Below are 18,641 nucleotides of genomic sequence, written 5' to 3'. Positions count from 1 at the left end.
TGTTTTCCTAAAATCATTTCTAAGCAGCCCACTGAAAGGTAATCACCATTGAGAGGAATTGCCTTAGGAGGGCCCAAGAGAAGTCTCTGGGGTGCCTATGACTCTCTTTGGGATGTGGAAGTCCCTCCTTGTTTCTTCCCCCACTTCCTACAGGATACCACGGATGAGTGGGAGTGAGATAGGCTCTCAGGAAAAGGAGGACTCAGTTTGGAGCAGGCGTGTCAGGAACCCCAAAGCAGGAAACCTGCTTATTCCTGCCAGTTGATGTGCCCCAGAGCCCAGGGGCCAAGGAATCACTTGGGCTTCTTTCTGGTGATCCTCTGCACTGTTGTGTCTCAGTGTTCTACTGCCTCGTCCCCTGTGCTGTTAGCAACAAAGACCCTGGAGACCAAATGCCTACGTGGAGACCAGGAAGGAGGGGGATCTCAAGCAGGTGATAGCAGCAAAGCAGGGACAAATAAGAACAGTGGACCTTGGACTTAAAGGAAGAAAAAGGACATAGTCAAAGAGTACTCTGGGAGTGACACTGGCTAGAAGCCTGGGCCACCACCCACTTGCAGCCTTGGGCCTCATTCACTTCCTGAGTGCTCCTATATTCATTCCTTTGTAGTTTCTGCTTTTCCTGGGTCTCTCCTATGAGATGAGGGTGGACCTCATCTGGACCTCTTTACTTCCCTACTGGGCCGGGTCTGGGGACATGCACAGTGGCTTTGTACCTTGGCAGCTTCCACCATCTTAGCTGTGGCATCAGCCAGGATCTTGGCAGCACTTAAGAGCTTGCGTGAGTTCTCCAGATCACTCTCCCCCTCAGCGTCAGCCTTAATGGCATTGACAAGGTCAGAGGTGGCTTGGGCCAGGATGCGGGCCTGTCGCACCATCTCACCTGAGAACACAGAGCACATTCAGGTGAGGAGGCCAGAGACACTGAGAGGGCACCAGGTTGGAGACAAGAGTGGGGAAAGCAGTCTCCAAGAGGTAGACGGGGGCTTTCAGGGTTATAAAGAGACTGGCAAAAGCTTTCAAGTGATTTCTTTGGGGCTGTTTTTTCTGAGTTTGGGATCTAGAAAACAAATTCCCCCATGGGTTCTTATGGGAGAAGGGACAATCTCCAAGGAGTATATTTAGTGAATAGTCTTGAGAAGATGAGACACTCTTTGTGAAGACGTAAGGGATGAGGGGGTGATCTCTTAATCACACCACTCCCATACATTTTTGTGTATAAACATTCCAAGGAAGGCAGAGCAGGGCTTAAATTCCTGCTTTGCAGATGGGGAAGTAGAGGTTTCAGACATTAAACAAGGAGTCTTTGGCTGTGTGGCTAAGGCCACAATGTGCAGAGTCCTTAGGGGTGAGGTCATTGGGTCTGCCAGGCAATGTCCAGTGGGCTTGAGGAACCTCACCAGGGTTCTCTGCCTTCCTGGGGGTGGGTGTCCTTACCGGCATCACCCATGGAGCTGAAGATGTTCTCAGTGACGGTAAGGATGGTGTCAGTGGCCTGGTCATAACGGCCAGCAGGGCCAGCCCCAGTGGCGTGGGCCTTCACGTGTTGCAGCAGCTCATTCAGGGCCTGAGTGACAGCTGTGGCCGCTGCTCCTACCCCTCGCAACAGCTGCCCATCCTCTGTAGCTGCCTGGGAAGCTGACACGCAGCCCTCCACTGCTTTGGCCACCAGTCGTCCGGCCTCTACCAGCTGCTCTTGGCAGACAGGCGAGCTGATTGTAGGTGCCACCACCTGTGAGCACACTGAGTGTCAGAGATGTGGGCAAGGGAAAGGAGTCATGAGATGGAATGGGTGCCCACAACAGCCATCAGGATGGGTAATAATGCCTCTGAAGACAAAGAATAAAAAGAGAAGTGCACATGTGTGGCATTATCACCCCCTGGCATAGGCTAGAGCAACCTTTGAGGCTCACCTTGGTACAGGCCACCAGTTGGGAGGTGGACAGGGCACACTGTGTTGCTGCAGCAATAACTTGGGTCTGAAGCCCTGCATCCTCTGTACGCTGGGCCACACTCTTGGCCTTGAGGACCAGGGCAGCTGCAGCACTTGCCACTGCTTTGGCCAGTTGCATTAGCATGTCCTATAAGAAAACGTCAGTTAGTGTGACCTGAGATCAGGCTTGGGATTTACAGACACTTATCTGAGGCATAAGCTGCTTCATTATTCCCATTGACTCCAATCAGAGGACAGTATATGCAAAAGCAACCAGAACCAACCCAAGCCCCTGCCTTGAGAGCCCAGCAGGACAGAATCCCCGCCAAAGAATAAACCCACACCGAGAGAAACAGAGCCTACACCAAATGGAGAAAGGCACGAGGCAGATACACTCGGATGATGATGGGGAGGAAGGGTTAGTGCTACGACAAAGGGACGGGGAGAGGAGGTACCTTTTGGGATCCCTCCCACCACCAGCTTCCTCTCCCTGTTTCATCTCAATCTTGGTTTGGAAGTGGTTACCCTGGAGAACAAGTCCCTGTACTACACTACCTGATCCCATTTCCCAAACCTTGCCTTTGCCAGACCTCCCCATCCCATCTCCCATCAAGTTCTGCTCCCCCAGGAGGCTGGGGGAGAGATACAGAAGCGAGTGTATGCAGCTCAGAGAGGAGAAAGCTGGGAAGGCCCAGGCCAGAGGCTGTTACCGTAGGGGAATCGGGGGGAGATCGAACCCCAGCCCCTCTGGGTGCACATATCTGCATGGGAAATCCAGGATGAAAAGTCAGCTGAGGAAACTGGCATGGGGTGGGGGATGATATGGTATAAAGCACTGGGGTGTCGAAATGTCTTCAAGTTGGGGCAAGGGCTATGTGTGGGGAAGACAGGGAAGAGATGACAATGGGCTAAAGAATATTATCAGTGAAGGCCAAGAGTACACTGGTAGGTTAAGTTTGGTTTCAGGGATTCTGAATTCTCACCCCTAAAAGAGAGATTGGAAGTTCCCAGTGTCATTCCCTGGAAACAGAGGTTCAGGTTGGTTTTGAGGGGTCAATTCATAGAAGCAGGAATAAGAGTTGGATTCAAGATCAGAGTTTACTTCTTAGAATCTGGGGTTCTGGGGGTTGGGTAAGTCACCAACCTGGAACTGGGGGTCAGTATCACTTTCCCCAATTTGCTGCAACAGCTCCCCACTGGCCTGGCCCACGTTCCCAGCTGCTTGCAGCAGATTCTGACGGGGCTGTGGAGAGTGAACACCAGTCAGAAGCTGCCTAACCGCTATGGGTCTTGCAGGCCCATGGGTCCCATACTTCCATCCTGCAGCTTGGACTGTCCCTTCTCCTTGGGCTCAAACCCCATTTCCACCCTCAGCCCAATCCCATGGTCCCTGACCTCGGCACTGGCTGGCTGGGCACTGCGCAGCAGTTCTGACACTGCCCCCGCAAGGCCCTTTGCTGCCTGCAACAGGGGCCGGCCACTGCCACCTTCATCCTCCAGCAGAGCAGCTAGTAGCTTGACCCCACGGGACATCTCCGTCAGGTTGGAGGAGATTGTGGTGACTGCACAGCCCACTGCAGTATAGTCTGTCTCTGCAGGGTCCCCTGAGGGGAAAAGGGAGAAGAGGAGCATCAGAGATAGAGCAGGCTAGACGATGAGCTGAGGAAAGAACACTGTCACATCCATTAGTCACACTCATGCCCCGAGTGAGAGATCTACATACAACAGCCCCTTCCATAATGAGTCAAGGTACAGTCACGCACAGAGCCAGTCACATGCATGCTTGCGTATGCTTGTACTCCCTCTCCTCTTTTTTTTTTTTTTTTTGAGACAGAGCCTCAAGCTGTCGCCCTGGGTAGAGTGCCGTGGCACCATAGCTCACAGCAACCTCCATTCCTGCCCTCAGTGAGCCTCCTGCCTCAGCCTCCCAAGTAGCTCCCACAGGCGCCCGCCACAACGCCTGGCTATTTTTTGGTCGCAGCCATCATTGTTGTTTTTGGTGGGACTGGGCTGGATTCAAACCTGCCACCTTAGGTATACATGGCTGGCGCCTTAGCCACCTGAGCCACAGGCGCCGAGCCTCCCCCTCCTCTTGACACACACATAGGATGGCATCTGGCCTACCTGCTGTCAGATTCACCACGGAAGCAGTACCAGCTGTAATGGCATCTACTTGGGAGTGGATCTCGTGCTTTGATTCATCCATCTTATTCTTACGCCAGGCCTTTGAGGCCTGAGAGAAAAGGGGAAAAAGCCTCAGGATCTGTTCTGGTTCAGTTAACCCCCCCCATACCTACAGTCCCAGCTTCAGTTCCACTGGCATCTTCTCCATCTCATACTCACAGCATCCTGGCCAAGAGGGGGCAGAGTGTCAAAGTCATCCAGGGTAGCCTGGGCAGCCTGCACAGCCTGCATGCTGGAGTTAATGGTTCCAGTGAGTGCCTGCTGTGCTGAAGTCTAAAAGACGAGGAGGGAGAAACATTTAGAGGAAAGAGAAGGTAAAATCAGAATCAGATTCCTAGGGGCAGGAATACAAATAGGAACATGGTAGAAGACTGCCTAACTCCAGGCTAGGCCCTGCTGAGGGTGGGTGGAGGGCCTAGGCACTATGCTAAGTGGGGACACTCTTACCAAAGGAGGCATGTGTCCTCGGTGCATCTGGCCACTGGTGATCTGCTGCTGGGCAGGGGGCATGCTGCCCACCTGGAAATTCTCAGGACCAGAGGCTCCAGAGCGCATGATGGCAGGCAGGGCCACAGAGCCATGCTCCACTTTCCCTACCCGGTTATACTGCTGCTGAAGGACCGTTGACCTAGAGTGGGGGCAGATGGTGGAGCATTCAGTGGACTCATCTCTCCCCCTCCGACGCAGTCACACTACCGTTATAGTATGTGAGGTCTCATTAATAGCCTGCAACAAGTTCAAGAACTATCCTGAGGATTCCCCACCCTCTAGCAGTCCTTGGAGTCCAGCCTCGCTTTCCCTTCCCCCAAGGTATGAAGCCAACCCAACTCCTTTCATACTTTTTAGGGGACACTGAGTCCTCCAACATAGTAGATTCCTCGTCTCCTTCGAGCCCAAAATGATCCTTGCTTTTTTTCTGCAGGAAGGAAAAAAGAATGAGAGTTGGGGCAGTTAAAGAAGAGGCAGGTAAGGAAAAGATGGTCTTTTCTTTCTACCACCAGCCATTTTCCAGAACCTGAGTGCCCATTTCTAAATGCCTGGCTTGGGGAGAGGGTAAGGGATGGTAAGGAGGAAGCTCACCTTCTTTAGGATGATATCAATGTAGCCAGCAATGAGCTGTGCAATCTGTTCCCCTTCAGTTGTCTGTACTGAATAGTAGCCATCTTGGTAATCCCCGAAATCCTAGGGTGACAGGTGGGGACTTAGCAGGAAAGCCTGAGTCTCCTCAGAATGGAAATGGGTAAGACAGAGGCCCAAGGTCAAGCTGATGAGAGTGCCTTCCCATGCCAACAGCTCTTAGGAAGATAACCATTTTTCTTTAACTGCCTACTTCTTTAATTTCTTCCTTATAGTAGGAAGTATTTTATTTCTGAGGAAGGGCCTTTATGCTACAGTTTCAAATACATGTCATTTGGGAAATTTCTTTTACTTTTCCCATGGTGATAAAATTGGAAGGACATAATGTTTAAATCATCACACTTGAAGGTTGGCACCAATATACAAAATAAAAAAATACCATTTATTCTAATTTCTATTTCTGTCATTGGGGAATTTTATACAGTTGATATCAATTTTCAATTCATAATCCCGAAATACGTATATAAAGCCAGAGGGAAAAAACTATTGTTTAGTGGTTATAATATGCTATATTATGCAAGAGGGAGATATGTTTTTCTATCATCTTTTTCTTTTTTCTTCCCAAGAATTCCCATGAAATGGAAAAACTAGCTGGGTGTGGTGGTGTGTACCTGTAGTCCCAGCTACTTGAGAGGCATGTGTCTCTCAAGGCAGGAGGATCACTTGACCCAGGCTGCAGTGAGCTGTGATTGTGCCACCTGTGATGTCAGCTTGCTGGCTATGCTTGTGTTGTTGACTTTTAAAAGTAAGTCCATTATCTCTTTTACTAAGAATCACTCACTCTCTAGGAGGAAGTTTCTCCATCTACTCTAACCTTCCCATTTCTACAATAGTTCCAAAGTTCTTTTTTTCTAGAGTCCTGTTCAGTGTACTCTTGCCCAGGGAGGAGAAAGACCTCTGCAGCTGTCCCTTCTCTGAAAATCCCAAAACACCTTCCAGTTGGCAGCCCCAGACTCACCAGGGTGAAGCTCTTGGGAGAGGCAGCCCAGCGTTTGATGTTGGTGAGGTTCCATTCCTGGATCACCTCCTTTGTTTTCTCATCTACTCGCATCACACACTCCTTGGTGATGCCCAAAAGTCTGGGAACTAGCTTGTTCTTCCCTTTCATTTTTTCCTGTGAGGCAGAGGTTGGTCCTGGTGTCACAAGTCAGAGGTCAAACAAGAAGCTAACAATCAGATCAGTTCTTGACTACACAGGGATGCTAGCGGCCACAAGGACTAAACTAGGATGCCCACAGATCGATCCAGGAAAACAGAAATCAAAAGGTAGGAAGGGAGGTGGTGGCAGAAGACTGACAACAGGCAGATTTGCACAGAGTTAGAGCAGGGTAGAGAATGAGACTCTTAGGAATGGTAGAAATGTAACAGGGTCAGAGACTTTCAAAAAGATAGAAAAGAGTAAGAGTGGGAAATAAGGAGGGTAGGGAGAAGGTAACCCACCTTCACCAGGAAAAAGGAGACGCCATAAGTCTTGAGGGAACGGGCTAGTTTCACGTAGCGGACCTTGGCCTCGATCTCACTCATCTGCCCACAATTCTTGTGTGCCTTAAAGCAAGAAATGGGGAAGAATTTAGCAAAATATGGGAATAAGATCATAGCTAAAGAGTAAGATGAGGTATTAACTATAATGAGTACTATGGGGACACAGGTAAAGAAAGGTTCAGGAGTGCAAGACATGAGAAATGAGAGGGCAATGGGATGGGGGCTGATCAGGGATATGCAGAAGTGATGATTCAAGGGATCTAGTTAGGAACTTCCAGACATTCTGGACACATGAACAGATAGTTCAGAAGTAGAAGGTCAGTGATAATATCTTTGGACTGAGTATTCAATGAATGGAGGTAACACCTTACATCAGGGAAAAAACTATACTTTCACAGTAATTTCAGATATACTACCTTATGTCATTCTATTAGTCCTATACAGGGTAGGTACTGTCATCCCACATTAGAGGTAAAGAAAAAAAAATAACATTGGATTGAATTCCACAGGAAAAGCAGTGATGGAGCTGAGACTAAAAGCCCAAGTTTTTTGCTTTCTTGGCACAAGAGAGGTGGGAGGATAGCTTGGTGAGAAAAAGCAGGGTAAGGGAGATGGGGAGGAGGCAGGGGTCCACTTAGTCAGTAGGATTAAGCAGCAAAGCTCCCAGGTCATCCCAGACACTCTCCCCTGCCCCCATTCACCTGGAAGATCTTACGCTCTCCCTTCTGCTTCACATACTCCTTGGGCAGGAAGTCCTTCAGGCTATACCAGAAAAGGGAGGGTCAGCATGTAGTGGGCAGCATTGGGGACAAGTGGGCCATGAACTGTGGGCCTAGGGGTGTGAGGAAATGTTTAGGACCATGTCATCTTTGGGGAGAAGGAAGACAATGAGGGAATAGAGTTAGGATTGTCTTCTGAAGCAGAGGTGACTTAGTATCAGCTCTTGAATGTGACCTGTTTCTTGCTGCAGGGAAAGGGACTGAGGCAACTTGAAGTTGGAGGATTAGGCCCTGAGGCAAAGAGGGTCAAGAGCTCTATTTCAGTGAACCAAGAGGAGAAAGAGCTTCCTAGAAGGATGACATGCACTGAGGAAGCTCGGAAAGCCACACTGAACTCTACGCATTCTGACAAACATCAGTGAGTGAGACTTGTGAGACTTTTAAGCCTAATTAATGGTTCATATCCAGGATAATTTTGCCTTGTTTCCCTGTGGCTACTGCACCAAAATTCTTCAGAGAATCTCAAAAATAAGTTATATGCTTGCTTCAGGGGCAAGGGGGTAGAGATACTGAACTACATTCATATCCCACATGGATACAGAGAGGAGACAAATGGATGACAGCAACTAAATGAGTACCTGCATAAGGCAGACCCAGGTACCTGATAAAGAGGATTAGGGGGAGAAGGCCTGGGATGGAGGCAGGCCTGCTGGGGTCACAATGTCAGGGAGTCCTGGGCTCTGGTAGGGTATGGATGTGGGAGACTCACTCAAGGAAGCCAGCCTTGTGCTTCTGCTCATTGTGGGGCCCAAACTGGATCTGGCACTGGAAGCCAGCAAACTCACAGGCTTTGTCAAAGGAGACAGGGTGGGAGCCATTCAGGATGTCATCTCGTGCCTGGAGAGCGTAGGGAAAGGAGGCAAATGTTGTGTGTGGGTACAGGGATATCTTCCACTGTCCTTTTGCCCCGTCACCTGCCCCACACCAGCCAAGTCCTCTGCATACCTGTACATAAAGAAGGTTCAGCTGTACAGGGTCCCGGGAGTCCACATTCTGGTCTGAATAGAAGAATTTCCTCCGCAGCAGCAGCGTCTCATGCTCCTCCACACCCTGTTCCCTCAGTGTCCGGCCGTGGTCCAGCCAGTTCACTGGGACAGAGACAGTCCCCTCAGTGCTAAACCCCCATGATCCCTGTGCTGGCTGGTCTCTGAGTTGTTGTTTATTTCTTCATCTCCTACCTCCCCTCACTAAAATATAAGTCCAAGAGCACAGGACTTTGTTTTATTACAGATGTATCCCCAGGGTATAAACAGTACCTGGCAAAAGCAGATACTGAATAAATAATGCACAAATGGTTGCTCTTTCCACCTGGCCAGTTTCCAAAGCCCTCTTTTTCCCAGTTCTTACACTCATCATCTGTATGTAGTTTCTGCTTTAGTTTTTCCATCTTCTTCTCATCTCGCAGCAGTGTCTTGTCTTTTCGTAAGGTTCCTGTCACCTCCTCCTTTTTTTCCTCCATCAGCTCTCGGACCAGTGAATATTCGTCATGGTTGGTGATGCCTGGGTGTGGGGGTGGGGAGGAAGTTGGTAGCTTCCCAAGCACTGTATCCACGTCTTCTGGCAAAGTAGAAGCCTTTGGCCCAGGCCCTCAGCCCTCCTGAGACCCCTTACCAATGCGGGCACAGATGGTCATGAGCATGTCAGTGACAGTCTTGGAGTCATCTACCATGACAGTCTTCACAGTGCCATCTAGCATACGGATCTTTAGGGGTCTCTGTTTCTTCTTGTACTCCATAGTGTCCTATTGGGACAGGAAAAGGAGATAGGGCCGGCTTTAAGGCAGGGGTATTATTTCATTTTTGCATGGTCAGAGGAGAAATGGATTATTTAAAGGAAGAGTATGGTGGTTCATTCAGATTATGACCGCCTATAAGGGAAAGACAGCAGGGGGAGGGGAAGAGACCATATATATAGGTGCTGAAAATAGGGGTTGAATGGGGGAAACCAGGGGAAGCCGATGGAAGCTGATACTGGTGGTCCTTGTAATACTCACCCCATTTCGGAGCATGTAGTAATCCAAAGCTTTCCCAGCCTCCAGCCAAATACCCTTTTTAGGGTCATCATCTGACAGAAACAGCCCAAAGTCACTGGCTAAAAGAAGATGGATAACTTTAGACTTATGAAGTTTAACAGCTGTACCCTTACTATTTCTCTCAAGACCTTGGGCATAAAGGGGAAGGAGGGAATCATAGGGCATAGACCCACGGGTGAGGAGCCATAGGAGATGGAGGGGTAATCCCTTAAAGATGAGAACATGGGAAGGAGAAGAGAGTAAAGACTCCCGCACCAGCCACCCAGGTAGTGAGACTCACGAGGGCCAGCCAGGGCCTCTGGGATCCGCTCCCGAATGATTCGGCAGGCGTCATACACCATGGTAGACGGCTCAAATTGCATAGTCTTCACCACATTCCCAATGCTGATCTTTAGCGAAAGTGCAACCATGATGGCAGCTTCTCCTCTCTCTCCTGGCTATACCTGACCCATGTCATCAGGGCATTAGAATATAGAATACACTGTCACTGGAAAAGAAGAGCTCCTTCCAGATAGTGGAGACCCTCTAAGCAGGGAGGGGTGCTTAGAAAGGGACTCACCAAAGCAGATAGTAATAAGGTTGTTTTTGTCTTAAGAATTTTTAAGAGTGAAAGATTATTTACATCAAAGGACCAGTTCTGACCATTTATAAGGTGTCCAACTTTTTTCCTCTGCCGTACATTAGAATACTAATTGTCCCGGACCATATATTAAATATCCAAACACTAAGAAAAGCTCGTCAGTAAAAAGCAAAAAAAGTGCATGTATACTTTTTGTGATATCTGACACCACAGATAAGCAAAAAAAGTCCTCACAAAACCAGCACACAGTGGGTCCTCAGGTTGGACACCTCTGAATATGTGAGTGAGAGGCAAGTGTACAAGGTACAATAGCAGGCCTGAAATTCAGGGTTACCTGAGGATGCCACCCTGCCCTCAGCACTGGAATTTGTACCTCCCTTCATTCTTCCAAGTGTCTCTTTTGCTCCTTGTCCCTGCTCACTTCCTTTCCTAGCCCTGTCCCTGCCTTGTTCTCTTCTTTGCCTGGTTCAGTAATTTTCTCTCTTTTTCTCCTACTGTGTCTTGCTGGTTCTTCCCTCTGGGATTTTCAGAGCTCTGCCCTGACTCATCCAGTGACCCTCCCTGTCATAGCTTCAGCCTCCTTCTCTGCAAAACGAAGACATTATTAGATAACTCCCAAGGATTCTTGAAGCCTGCAAACAAGACTAGGCTGGCAGGGAGACCAAATATTGGCTGTTCAAGCCACCCAGGTGCACTCTTGCCCTAGCTTTCCTCTAAGTCAGCAGTTCTCAACCTGTCAGTTGTGACCCACAGGAACTATATTAAAGGGCTGCAGCATGAGGAAGGTTGAGAACCACTGCTCTAACCTGAGTTGTTGGCAGCCTTCCAAAGCAGCCTAGCCCCACATCTGGCTTCCCTGGTAGTCAAGCTAGAATTGATTTTCTAGTTTTTAGGGATCACAGAAGTTTTCTAGTTAATGCTTCAATTTTATAGAAGGGGAAATAGACTCTGGGAGGAGAAGAAAAAGTTTCAAGGCAGGTCAGAGAAAGAGGCCAGTCCTTCTAACTCACCTTTGTTCCTTCAAAGTCACCAACTCACTACTCAGTCCTCACTACAACTCCTCCCATGCTTGCTCCTTTTTAGCAAGTCTGTCTCAAACTCTGCCCTCCAACTCAGCTGCTTCCCCCGACAGCATTTTCAGGCATTAGTTCTACCCTGCCTCCTTCACCCTCCAGGTACCACTCTTCTGTGGGCTGGAGGAGCCAGTGGTGGCAGCAGGTGGTGAATAGTCTGCAAAGGGACAATTCTACCCAGCAGCTGATGATGTGCCCCAATGTGGTCCAGGGACTGGATGCCTCTTAATTAATAGAATGAGCAAACCCAGGCTACCCATTCTCCTCCTGGCAAACTGCAAGCCCCAAGGGAGTAAGAGACACTGGAGAAATGTTGGTAAACAAAGGCGGGGGCGGGGGTATTAGGATACTGAAGCATTTGAGAAGCAAAGAAGTTAAGAAGGGGTGCAGGGTGAAGAGGTTAGGAGAGATGGTGTGGGGGGAACTGAAAATCTATGTAGAAACAGAAGACAAGAGGCTGACGGGGGAAAGGTGTATCCTGTGGCTGATAGACCACTGCTGACCTTAGAAATAGTATACAGCCTCAAAAGAGAAGAACTACAGCTCGTTCTCTATCTTTACTCCCAAACAAGAGAGGACCCTCCCAGTTTCTTCAGTAAGCTTTGTCCCCTCCCCATTACTGAAACATTTCTTCCAACAGCTGAACAGACCTGACCGTGGGGTTGCCAACCACGAAAGAATGATGGCCGGAGGGCCAAAGAGGCTGGAAGAGTCCAAAGAGCTGACAGCAGGACTGAAAGGACCCTTCACCTTAAGCTGAAATTGGATGTCTCTCCCCATTTCCTCCGGACATATGGACACCCCCTTATTCCTCAAGCACGGAAGTCTTTGGTGAGACCCCGATAAGGGAGTTGAGTCATGCCTCCTCCCTTACTTCCAAGCTGGTCCTGAGAGGATGTCCACATAGCTGTGAGAGGGTGATGGGAGGCAAGGAACTGATCAGTGAATTGGGGGCTAGTGGTAGCAAAGAACAAGGCCCCTGGAAATGTGGGTAGCCGAGATCCAGTTCCTGCTCTGGCCTCAGAACTTTGCTCCCCTTTCCTCATGTTTTATGGAACAGTGACACCCCTCCATGTCCCTCTCCCAGGGAACTCCTCCCTCAATACATTCCTGAGATGCATTCCAGAGTAGTTGGGCAATTGGAGGGGGGGGAATAGAGGACAGGAGGTCAAATCCCAGCAAGGAATGGAATGTAAGTGTACTGGGCTAAGGAATTTGGGGTACTTTAAGAATATACTACATAGAGCAGATACCCACAAAGGGAACTGCAGAAAGGGAGTTAGAGAGGAAAAGGAGAGAGAAAGCTAAAGACAGTCCCAATGTAAGAGGGTTGGGGGAGTAACACTCAGTCTTGTTACCAAATTTGGCCTCTGAGTTTGCAACCGCTGGGAGGGGGGAGGGTTTGTGGGTGAGACTGACATATCCGGCCTCAGGCTGCTGGAGGCTCATTTAGGGCTGGACTGGGCAGCTGAAGGGCTAGACCTGACTTCTCCCAACACAGCGCCTCCACACCTATATGCACTCATTCTCCCCAAATGCACCTCAGCCTTGCACAGAGTTCTCTCCTACAAAGCTACCTCTATAAACACCTCTTACATCTCTACAAACACAGTATCTCAATCACACAGCCAGTACACAGATCCTGTCAGGACTGTACTATCTTCTTGCAGGGACTCCTTCCCACAAACACACCTTCCCCACAAATACCCCTCTATCACAAACACCCCATGCTTCACTGCCCCGCCTCCAATGTTTCTCCTCCCTTTAGACATTCGCCCTCCATTCAATCCAGCAAGCATTCCTTGAGGACTTATTGTGGACAAGGCCCTGGGCCAAACTTTCAGTGGTTGGGAACGAAATCAGTGAGACCTAGCCTTTGCCTTCAAAGGGCTCTCAGTCCCTGAGATGAGGAGATAAGCTAAATACAGACTTACAATAGAGGGCAGGATGTGATAAGGGCCAGTGTGTGGTCAAAGGAGAGATCTCTTTATGTTAGGTAAGGGGGAAGAAAAAGTCTCTATGAAAGATATCATTTCAAGTTAGAATTTTAAAAAATAAAGATAATAAGAAATAATAGTCATCTGCCATTTATTGACTCTATGTCAATTGCATCATATACACAATTTCATTTAATCCTTACAACAACCCTGCAAGGTAGGTGTCATCATTTCCATTTTTACAGATTAGGAAACTGAGGCTCAAAGAAGTTAGATACTTGTTCAAAGTACTTGTCCAAATAATAAGTTGTGAAACCAGGATCCAAATTCAGGTCTCTCTGACTCCAAAGCCCAAGCTCTCTCCACTACACCAGCCAGTCGGAGATGAGTCAGGGGTACCATTCAGTCCAGCCAGAGAGAATAGCATAAGCAAAGGTGGAGAAGCAGGAAATCGTGGAGAAGCATTCAGGGAAGTTAGCAGGCAGGCTGGTTGAAGCACGGGGTACCTGCAAGGGAGTAGTGGTGGGGAAGTCAGGGTTAGGATGGAAAGGCAGAAGAAGACTAGAGGAGTATGAGAAATTTTACTTACTGCAGGGCAACAGATGCTAAGGGAGTCTTTGAGCAGAAAAGGGACATAATCAGAATTGGCTTTTAGGAAATCCATTCTGGCAGTTACCTTGGAAATTAGTCAGAAGGACACAGTATTAGTAGACATATTAAGGAGGTAACAAAGCCAGAGTTGGAATGGTCATTTAGAGGAAATTTTAAGAGGTAGAACTGACAAGACTTGATGACGGTCTGTTCTGTTAACCTCTGGGACCAGAGCTTAAAGTCAGGCTAGTACCATAGTTTCCTATTCTCAGTACCCAGTTAGTAGCTGGGGCAGTTTAAGTTTAGGTAAGGAATTGGGAAAGGGGGAAAGGATCAGGGTGGGTTGAGAACAGTGAGTGTGAGGCTGTGTTTAGGGGATTTGGTTAGGTTCTGGGGCAAATGGGATGGGTATATGATTAGTAGCCACACAACAGCAGATGGGGTGGGGTTAGTGACTACATCAGGCTGGGAATGGAGAAGACAGGGTATAGAAAAAGGCTAACAATAGTACTGACTATGGTGGTAAAGAATACATATGTGACTAGTCACTGGATCAGGCTGGAGGAAGGGGAGGAGTGATTATATGGATGGTGACTAAGGGAATGATGGAGTGAGGTCAGAGGCCAGGTCAGGGCCATAGTGGGTAGTGGTCAGTGGCTAAATTCGGCTGGACTAAGTATGGGGAATTGAAGGGACACTGTCAGGCTCTAAGTAAAGCTGAAATTGGGGTGTGGTGGGGGCAAGGGAGGTGAATGGCTGGGTGAATGGCTGAGTAGGGAATAGTGCTGTGGTCAGTGGCTGGGTCAAGTTGGGAGTGAAATGGGGGTGTGGTCAGTGGCTTGGCTGGGCGTGGGATCAGCAAGACCCAGTTTCCTCTTTGGGTCTCATTTCCTCTTTTCTTTGGGGAGTGGGGGAAGGGGATCTATAACTGGATCAAGAAATTAAAAGAGGTTTAGAACTAGGGGATGGCACATAGCAGGGGCTGGTAGTATGGTACTCAGCAGAAGACCAGATAGTAGTATATAGATATATGAATGGGGTGAAAATAGTAGGAGAGTATTTGAAGATGTGGGAAAGCTCAGATTTGGATGAAGGTAAATTAAGGTAGGATGTATGAATTAAGGGGTGGAAGAGGCAAAAATGAGATAATATGAAGAGGATATTCATAGGGTAATATGAAGATGAACAGCAGGAAAGACTTAAAGGGCTGCAGAACATTCAGTAAGGGGGAAGGCAGGAAGGGTGTGAAATGCAGAGTCAGGGAAGAGAACTGGACAGCAAGGCTTAATATCTAGAGAATAAAGGAAGTGGGAGGTAGTGGGGCTAAACTTTCAGGGGATTCAGTCATCCCCTGCTCCCATGTTAACAGTGTTTCCTTGGTTAGCTTTCCACTTACTCACCAGTCTCCTTTTCCCTAAGCAGTCCCCCACTTATGACCAGGCCACGCACATCTCTTGTGTTACGGTCCATTCCTCACCTCACATTTCATAAACAACAGAGTCTACAATCCCTGCCTTCTTAGTGTGGCCATATAGCAAAACCCTCAGGCTTAGTGAAATAAAAAGCTGGAATTCTAGCTGCCTGCAATTCTAGCTGAAGTTGAGAACCCTGGCCTGAAATTAGTCATCTGACTACACAGAGACCTCCCACAAAACAAAATTTAGCTAACTGCCAACCTCTCAAATTTTACCTGCTCAAAGTCAGCTATGCTGAACTCAAACACAACCCCTAGAGTTACTCCTAATTCCTAACATTAATCCTGACTTAATTTGTTTCTGGATTCCTACTACTGGCTTTGACACTCATCCATTTCCTAGCAGAGACCCATATCCAATTTCTGATCCCTAAGTTTTACCTTTAGCACCAAATTCCCTGACTTTAACCCTTAAATGCTGAACCCTAAGCCTAAAGTTCATTTGTAACTTTATCCCTACCTCACTCTTTCACTATTCATCTTGAATACCGACCATGCCAACATTCTTTAATCCCTAAAACAGGCTTTTAACCTAATTCCTGTTGTTGATCCTTAACCTGACCCTGAACTCTAATTTTGACGTATGCTGGCCATCCCAGAAAACAAAACGACCTTAATCTAAACCTTACCCTCACAAAACGAACCTGACTCACTAATAACTCTCAAATCCGCTTTACAACTCCTAAAGCGACCCCCCGAGTCCTAACTCAACCCCACCTAATTCCAAACCCACCCAAAGTTTTCCTACTACCCACACGCCCGCTATCACCTAACACCAAAGCACATCCCCGCCCTGCGCCTCACCGGCACACCACTCCTCACCCTCCCCCAAACCTATGCCAGGCAGAAGACTGCTCCCGGGAAGGGCCTATCACCAGCAAGACGCCCTACTTCACTCGGAGCCCAAGTCGAGGCACACTGGATGCTGACCTCTCTAACAGGACCCGAGCAGGGCACTGAGGACAGTTGGGGGCCCAGCCCGTCGCCCTGGCCGGGCCCGCGGCCCCACCCGGGGGCTCGAGCTCCACCCGGCCCGGCCTACCTTCGCTGCCCGGCTCCGTGCCCGCCCGCCGGCCCGCTAACCCGCTTCTTCTCGGGTCTCTCCCGGGCTCCGGCCTCGCCCTCCCTCGACACTCTTTCGGCCACTTCCGTCCCTGGAACGTCCCCCACCGCGGGCGGCGCCCTGGGCCCACACTCTATGGTCTCGGGCACGGCAGGAAGCTACTCTGGCCTCCGCTCTCGATGCTCGGGAGCCAGCCGAAGATCGGCAGCTCCTCCCCGGCAGGAAGCGAGGGTGCGGCACAATCCGGAGACGACGCCCGAACACCGCCCGAGTTCCCTTTTAGACTCTTTAATTCTTGCTTTTTCTGGCTTGAGGCGAAGGCGGAGCCGGCTCCCCTGAATCCCCGCCCCCAGGTTGTGAGGAGGCAGCGGGGACGTCCCTTATATTTGCATAGGCCCCAGGACGTGGCCTGGCCCCAAAGCCACTTCCGAGTCGGAGGGAACTGCAGGTCCCAAAATGCTGTGGGGTCGGGTGCGTCCCTTTTGTTGCGTTGGAAGCTGTGGAGCATTGAGTCTGGGAGGCAGGTCCGACTTGAGAGCGACCCTGGCCCTCAGAGGGGAAGCCTGGCGGAAGAGGGGCAGTGACAGGTGGGGGAGCCGGACTATGGGACTGAGGGTCGTGCCTGGGCCTCGGCGCTAGGAGTCGGGCGGAGGGGTAAACCTTGTACTTCTGTCCATCCTGTCCGTAAATGTCCCAAATGGAGCTGGCGTTGGACCCCGATGACCAGGGCACACTGGACTTCCTGCTAGAGGAAAGCCGAGACTTGTGGACCGTGACTGTGGAGGCGCCACTGCCCTAGGACTTGCGGCTTTCTGAGGTGGGTGGGGGTTCTGATTGGTGGGGGGCGTGCGACGTCCATGAGGCTGGGGATGGTGATAAGTCAAGGCCTGTTGATTTGAACCCTGTTCAGGGGCCGAGCGACGGGGACGTAGAGGATTTGCTGAGCTCGCTGCTGAGTCCCCCAGCATCGTTGAACGTCCTCAGCTTTTCCAGCCCCTGCCCTGTCCACCATGATCACGTACTCCCGCCCACACGAACATGACTCCACGGATCTAGGTGGTTCTGAAATAAGCAAAGTTCGTGGAAAGGAATGGGTTCATGAGCCGGGCTATTCATACCTTCCTTTTGCAGGCAGCGGGAGCTGTGGAAGGCAGGGGGCCCAGACGATTCCACTGCGAGTGGAGGAGCCGCTGGAGCAGGTATGTGACTTAATTTTCAGGAAGATTTTTCTCAGGTTGCTCTGATGGGGGCAGGATTCCCCATTCTCTGACATCCGCTTGCTACTCTGCTGCCTTACGACCCCTAGAACATTGCTAGACAGATAATGACAGATGAGGAAAAGAGGGTGCTGGAGAATGATGGGCTTACTCTGCCTGGGACACTTCTCTCACTAAGGTACGGCTCCCGTTGGTGAAGCAAAGGCTGAGGAAGGATTGAGTCTCAAGTAGGCCAGTTCTGTTAATTTTATGTCAATAATTTGAAGGACACAGGTGAAAAATTTAGCAAATTCATTGCTAATAGAAAGTGGGGGCAGGTAGCTAATATGCCAAGATGCAAGGGTGGATCCTGGTTTTGTTGGGCTTATACAAATTTTGATGTTCTCTTTAAGGATAATGAATTCAAAGTTGTCAGTGCAACATTAGTATAAGGCCTGAGAAAGGACTGTGCAAATGATGGGCCCTGATACTTCATTGGCTTCATGATAATCCACCTCTTGCTGAATGGTTGAATTATTTTAGAAAACTCAACAAGGCTGGACTAAACAGTGCAACAAGAATAAATGCAAAATCCTGAGATTTAAGCTTCAAGCAAGGAGTGGCAACTTCACAAAGTATTTCAATACTATGATGAAATCAATTGACAGAAAGATTACAGGAATTTTTTTTTAGAGACAGAGTCTCACTATGTCACCATCGGTAAAGTGCTGTGGGGTCACAGCTCACAGCAACCTCAAACTCTTGGGCTTAAGCAATTTCTCTTGCCTCAGCCTCCTGAGTAGCTGGGACTACAGGTGCCTGCCACGATGTCCAGCTAAGATTACAGGAATTTTAATCTGTTAAATGTCCAAGATGAGTCAGCAGTTGTGAATATGGCTACTAGGAAAGTGAATGGGATTTGGAAGCTTGTGGCAATAGAGGTATTGCTTTTAGAAGTCAGTGACTATGGCTCGGCGCCTGTGGCTCATGTGGCTAAGGCACCAGCCACATACGCCTAAGGTGGTGGGTTCAAATTCAGCCCAGACCCACCAAACAACAATAATGGCTGCAACCAAAAAATAGCCGGGTGTTGTGGCAGGCACCTGTGGTCCCAGCTACTTGGGAGGTGGAGGCAGGAGACTCACTTGAGCCCAGGAGTTGGAGGTTGCTGTGAGCAGTG

General features: G+C 49.3%; 2 protein-coding genes across 3 annotated transcripts in view; one reads left to right on the top strand and one right to left on the bottom strand.

Annotated features, from left to right (window-relative positions):
• The window catches only part of TLN1 (talin 1), a 36,176-nt gene extending 19,625 nt beyond the window's left edge, over positions 1-16,551 (bottom strand). The window contains exons 1-21 of one of the 2 annotated variants that reach the window (XM_012811672.2): positions 16,245-16,363; positions 9,828-9,990; positions 9,509-9,606; positions 9,127-9,256; positions 8,863-9,015; positions 8,461-8,603; positions 8,225-8,352; positions 7,438-7,498; positions 6,695-6,799; positions 6,213-6,368; positions 5,198-5,299; positions 4,957-5,033; positions 4,565-4,745; positions 4,277-4,390; positions 4,058-4,166; positions 3,329-3,537; positions 3,078-3,176; positions 2,644-2,694; positions 1,914-2,081; positions 1,438-1,732; positions 717-883 (exon numbers count right to left, since the gene is read on the bottom strand). In XM_012811672.2, coding sequence (XP_012667126.1) covers positions 717-883; positions 1,438-1,732; positions 1,914-2,081; positions 2,644-2,694; positions 3,078-3,176; positions 3,329-3,537; positions 4,058-4,166; positions 4,277-4,390; positions 4,565-4,745; positions 4,957-5,033; positions 5,198-5,299; positions 6,213-6,368; positions 6,695-6,799; positions 7,438-7,498; positions 8,225-8,352; positions 8,461-8,603; positions 8,863-9,015; positions 9,127-9,256; positions 9,509-9,606; positions 9,828-9,957 — 2,676 coding nt within the window. In that variant the 5' untranslated portion in view covers positions 9,958-9,990; positions 16,245-16,363. Of the gene's footprint in view, positions 1-716; positions 884-1,437; positions 1,733-1,913; positions 2,082-2,643; positions 2,695-3,077; positions 3,177-3,328; positions 3,538-4,057; positions 4,167-4,276; positions 4,391-4,564; positions 4,746-4,956; positions 5,034-5,197; positions 5,300-6,212; positions 6,369-6,694; positions 6,800-7,437; positions 7,499-8,224; positions 8,353-8,460; positions 8,604-8,862; positions 9,016-9,126; positions 9,257-9,508; positions 9,607-9,827; positions 9,991-16,244 lie in introns of both variants that reach the window. The other variant, XM_003800235.2, reaches the window with a different exon arrangement.
• Positions 16,552-16,939: 388 nt separating this feature from the next.
• CREB3 (cAMP responsive element binding protein 3) overlaps positions 16,940-18,641 on the top strand; it is a 4,843-nt gene continuing 3,141 nt past the window's right edge. Inside the window, 6 exon segments of the mRNA XM_003800304.3 lie at positions 16,940-17,082; positions 17,176-17,282; positions 17,284-17,321; positions 17,397-17,464; positions 17,572-17,647; positions 17,650-17,660. Of these exon segments, the coding sequence (XP_003800352.2) occupies positions 16,954-17,082; positions 17,176-17,282; positions 17,284-17,321; positions 17,397-17,464; positions 17,572-17,647; positions 17,650-17,660 (429 nt within the window). The 5' untranslated portion in view covers positions 16,940-16,953.

Source organism: Otolemur garnettii, unplaced genomic scaffold (assembly GCF_000181295.1).
Source record: "Otolemur garnettii isolate 467f Iridium unplaced genomic scaffold, OtoGar3 scaffold00172, whole genome shotgun sequence".
Lineage (NCBI taxonomy): Eukaryota > Metazoa > Chordata > Mammalia > Primates > Galagidae > Otolemur > Otolemur garnettii.
Note: the sequence above shows the minus strand (reverse complement) of the source record. Positions and strands in the feature narration are given on the sequence as shown.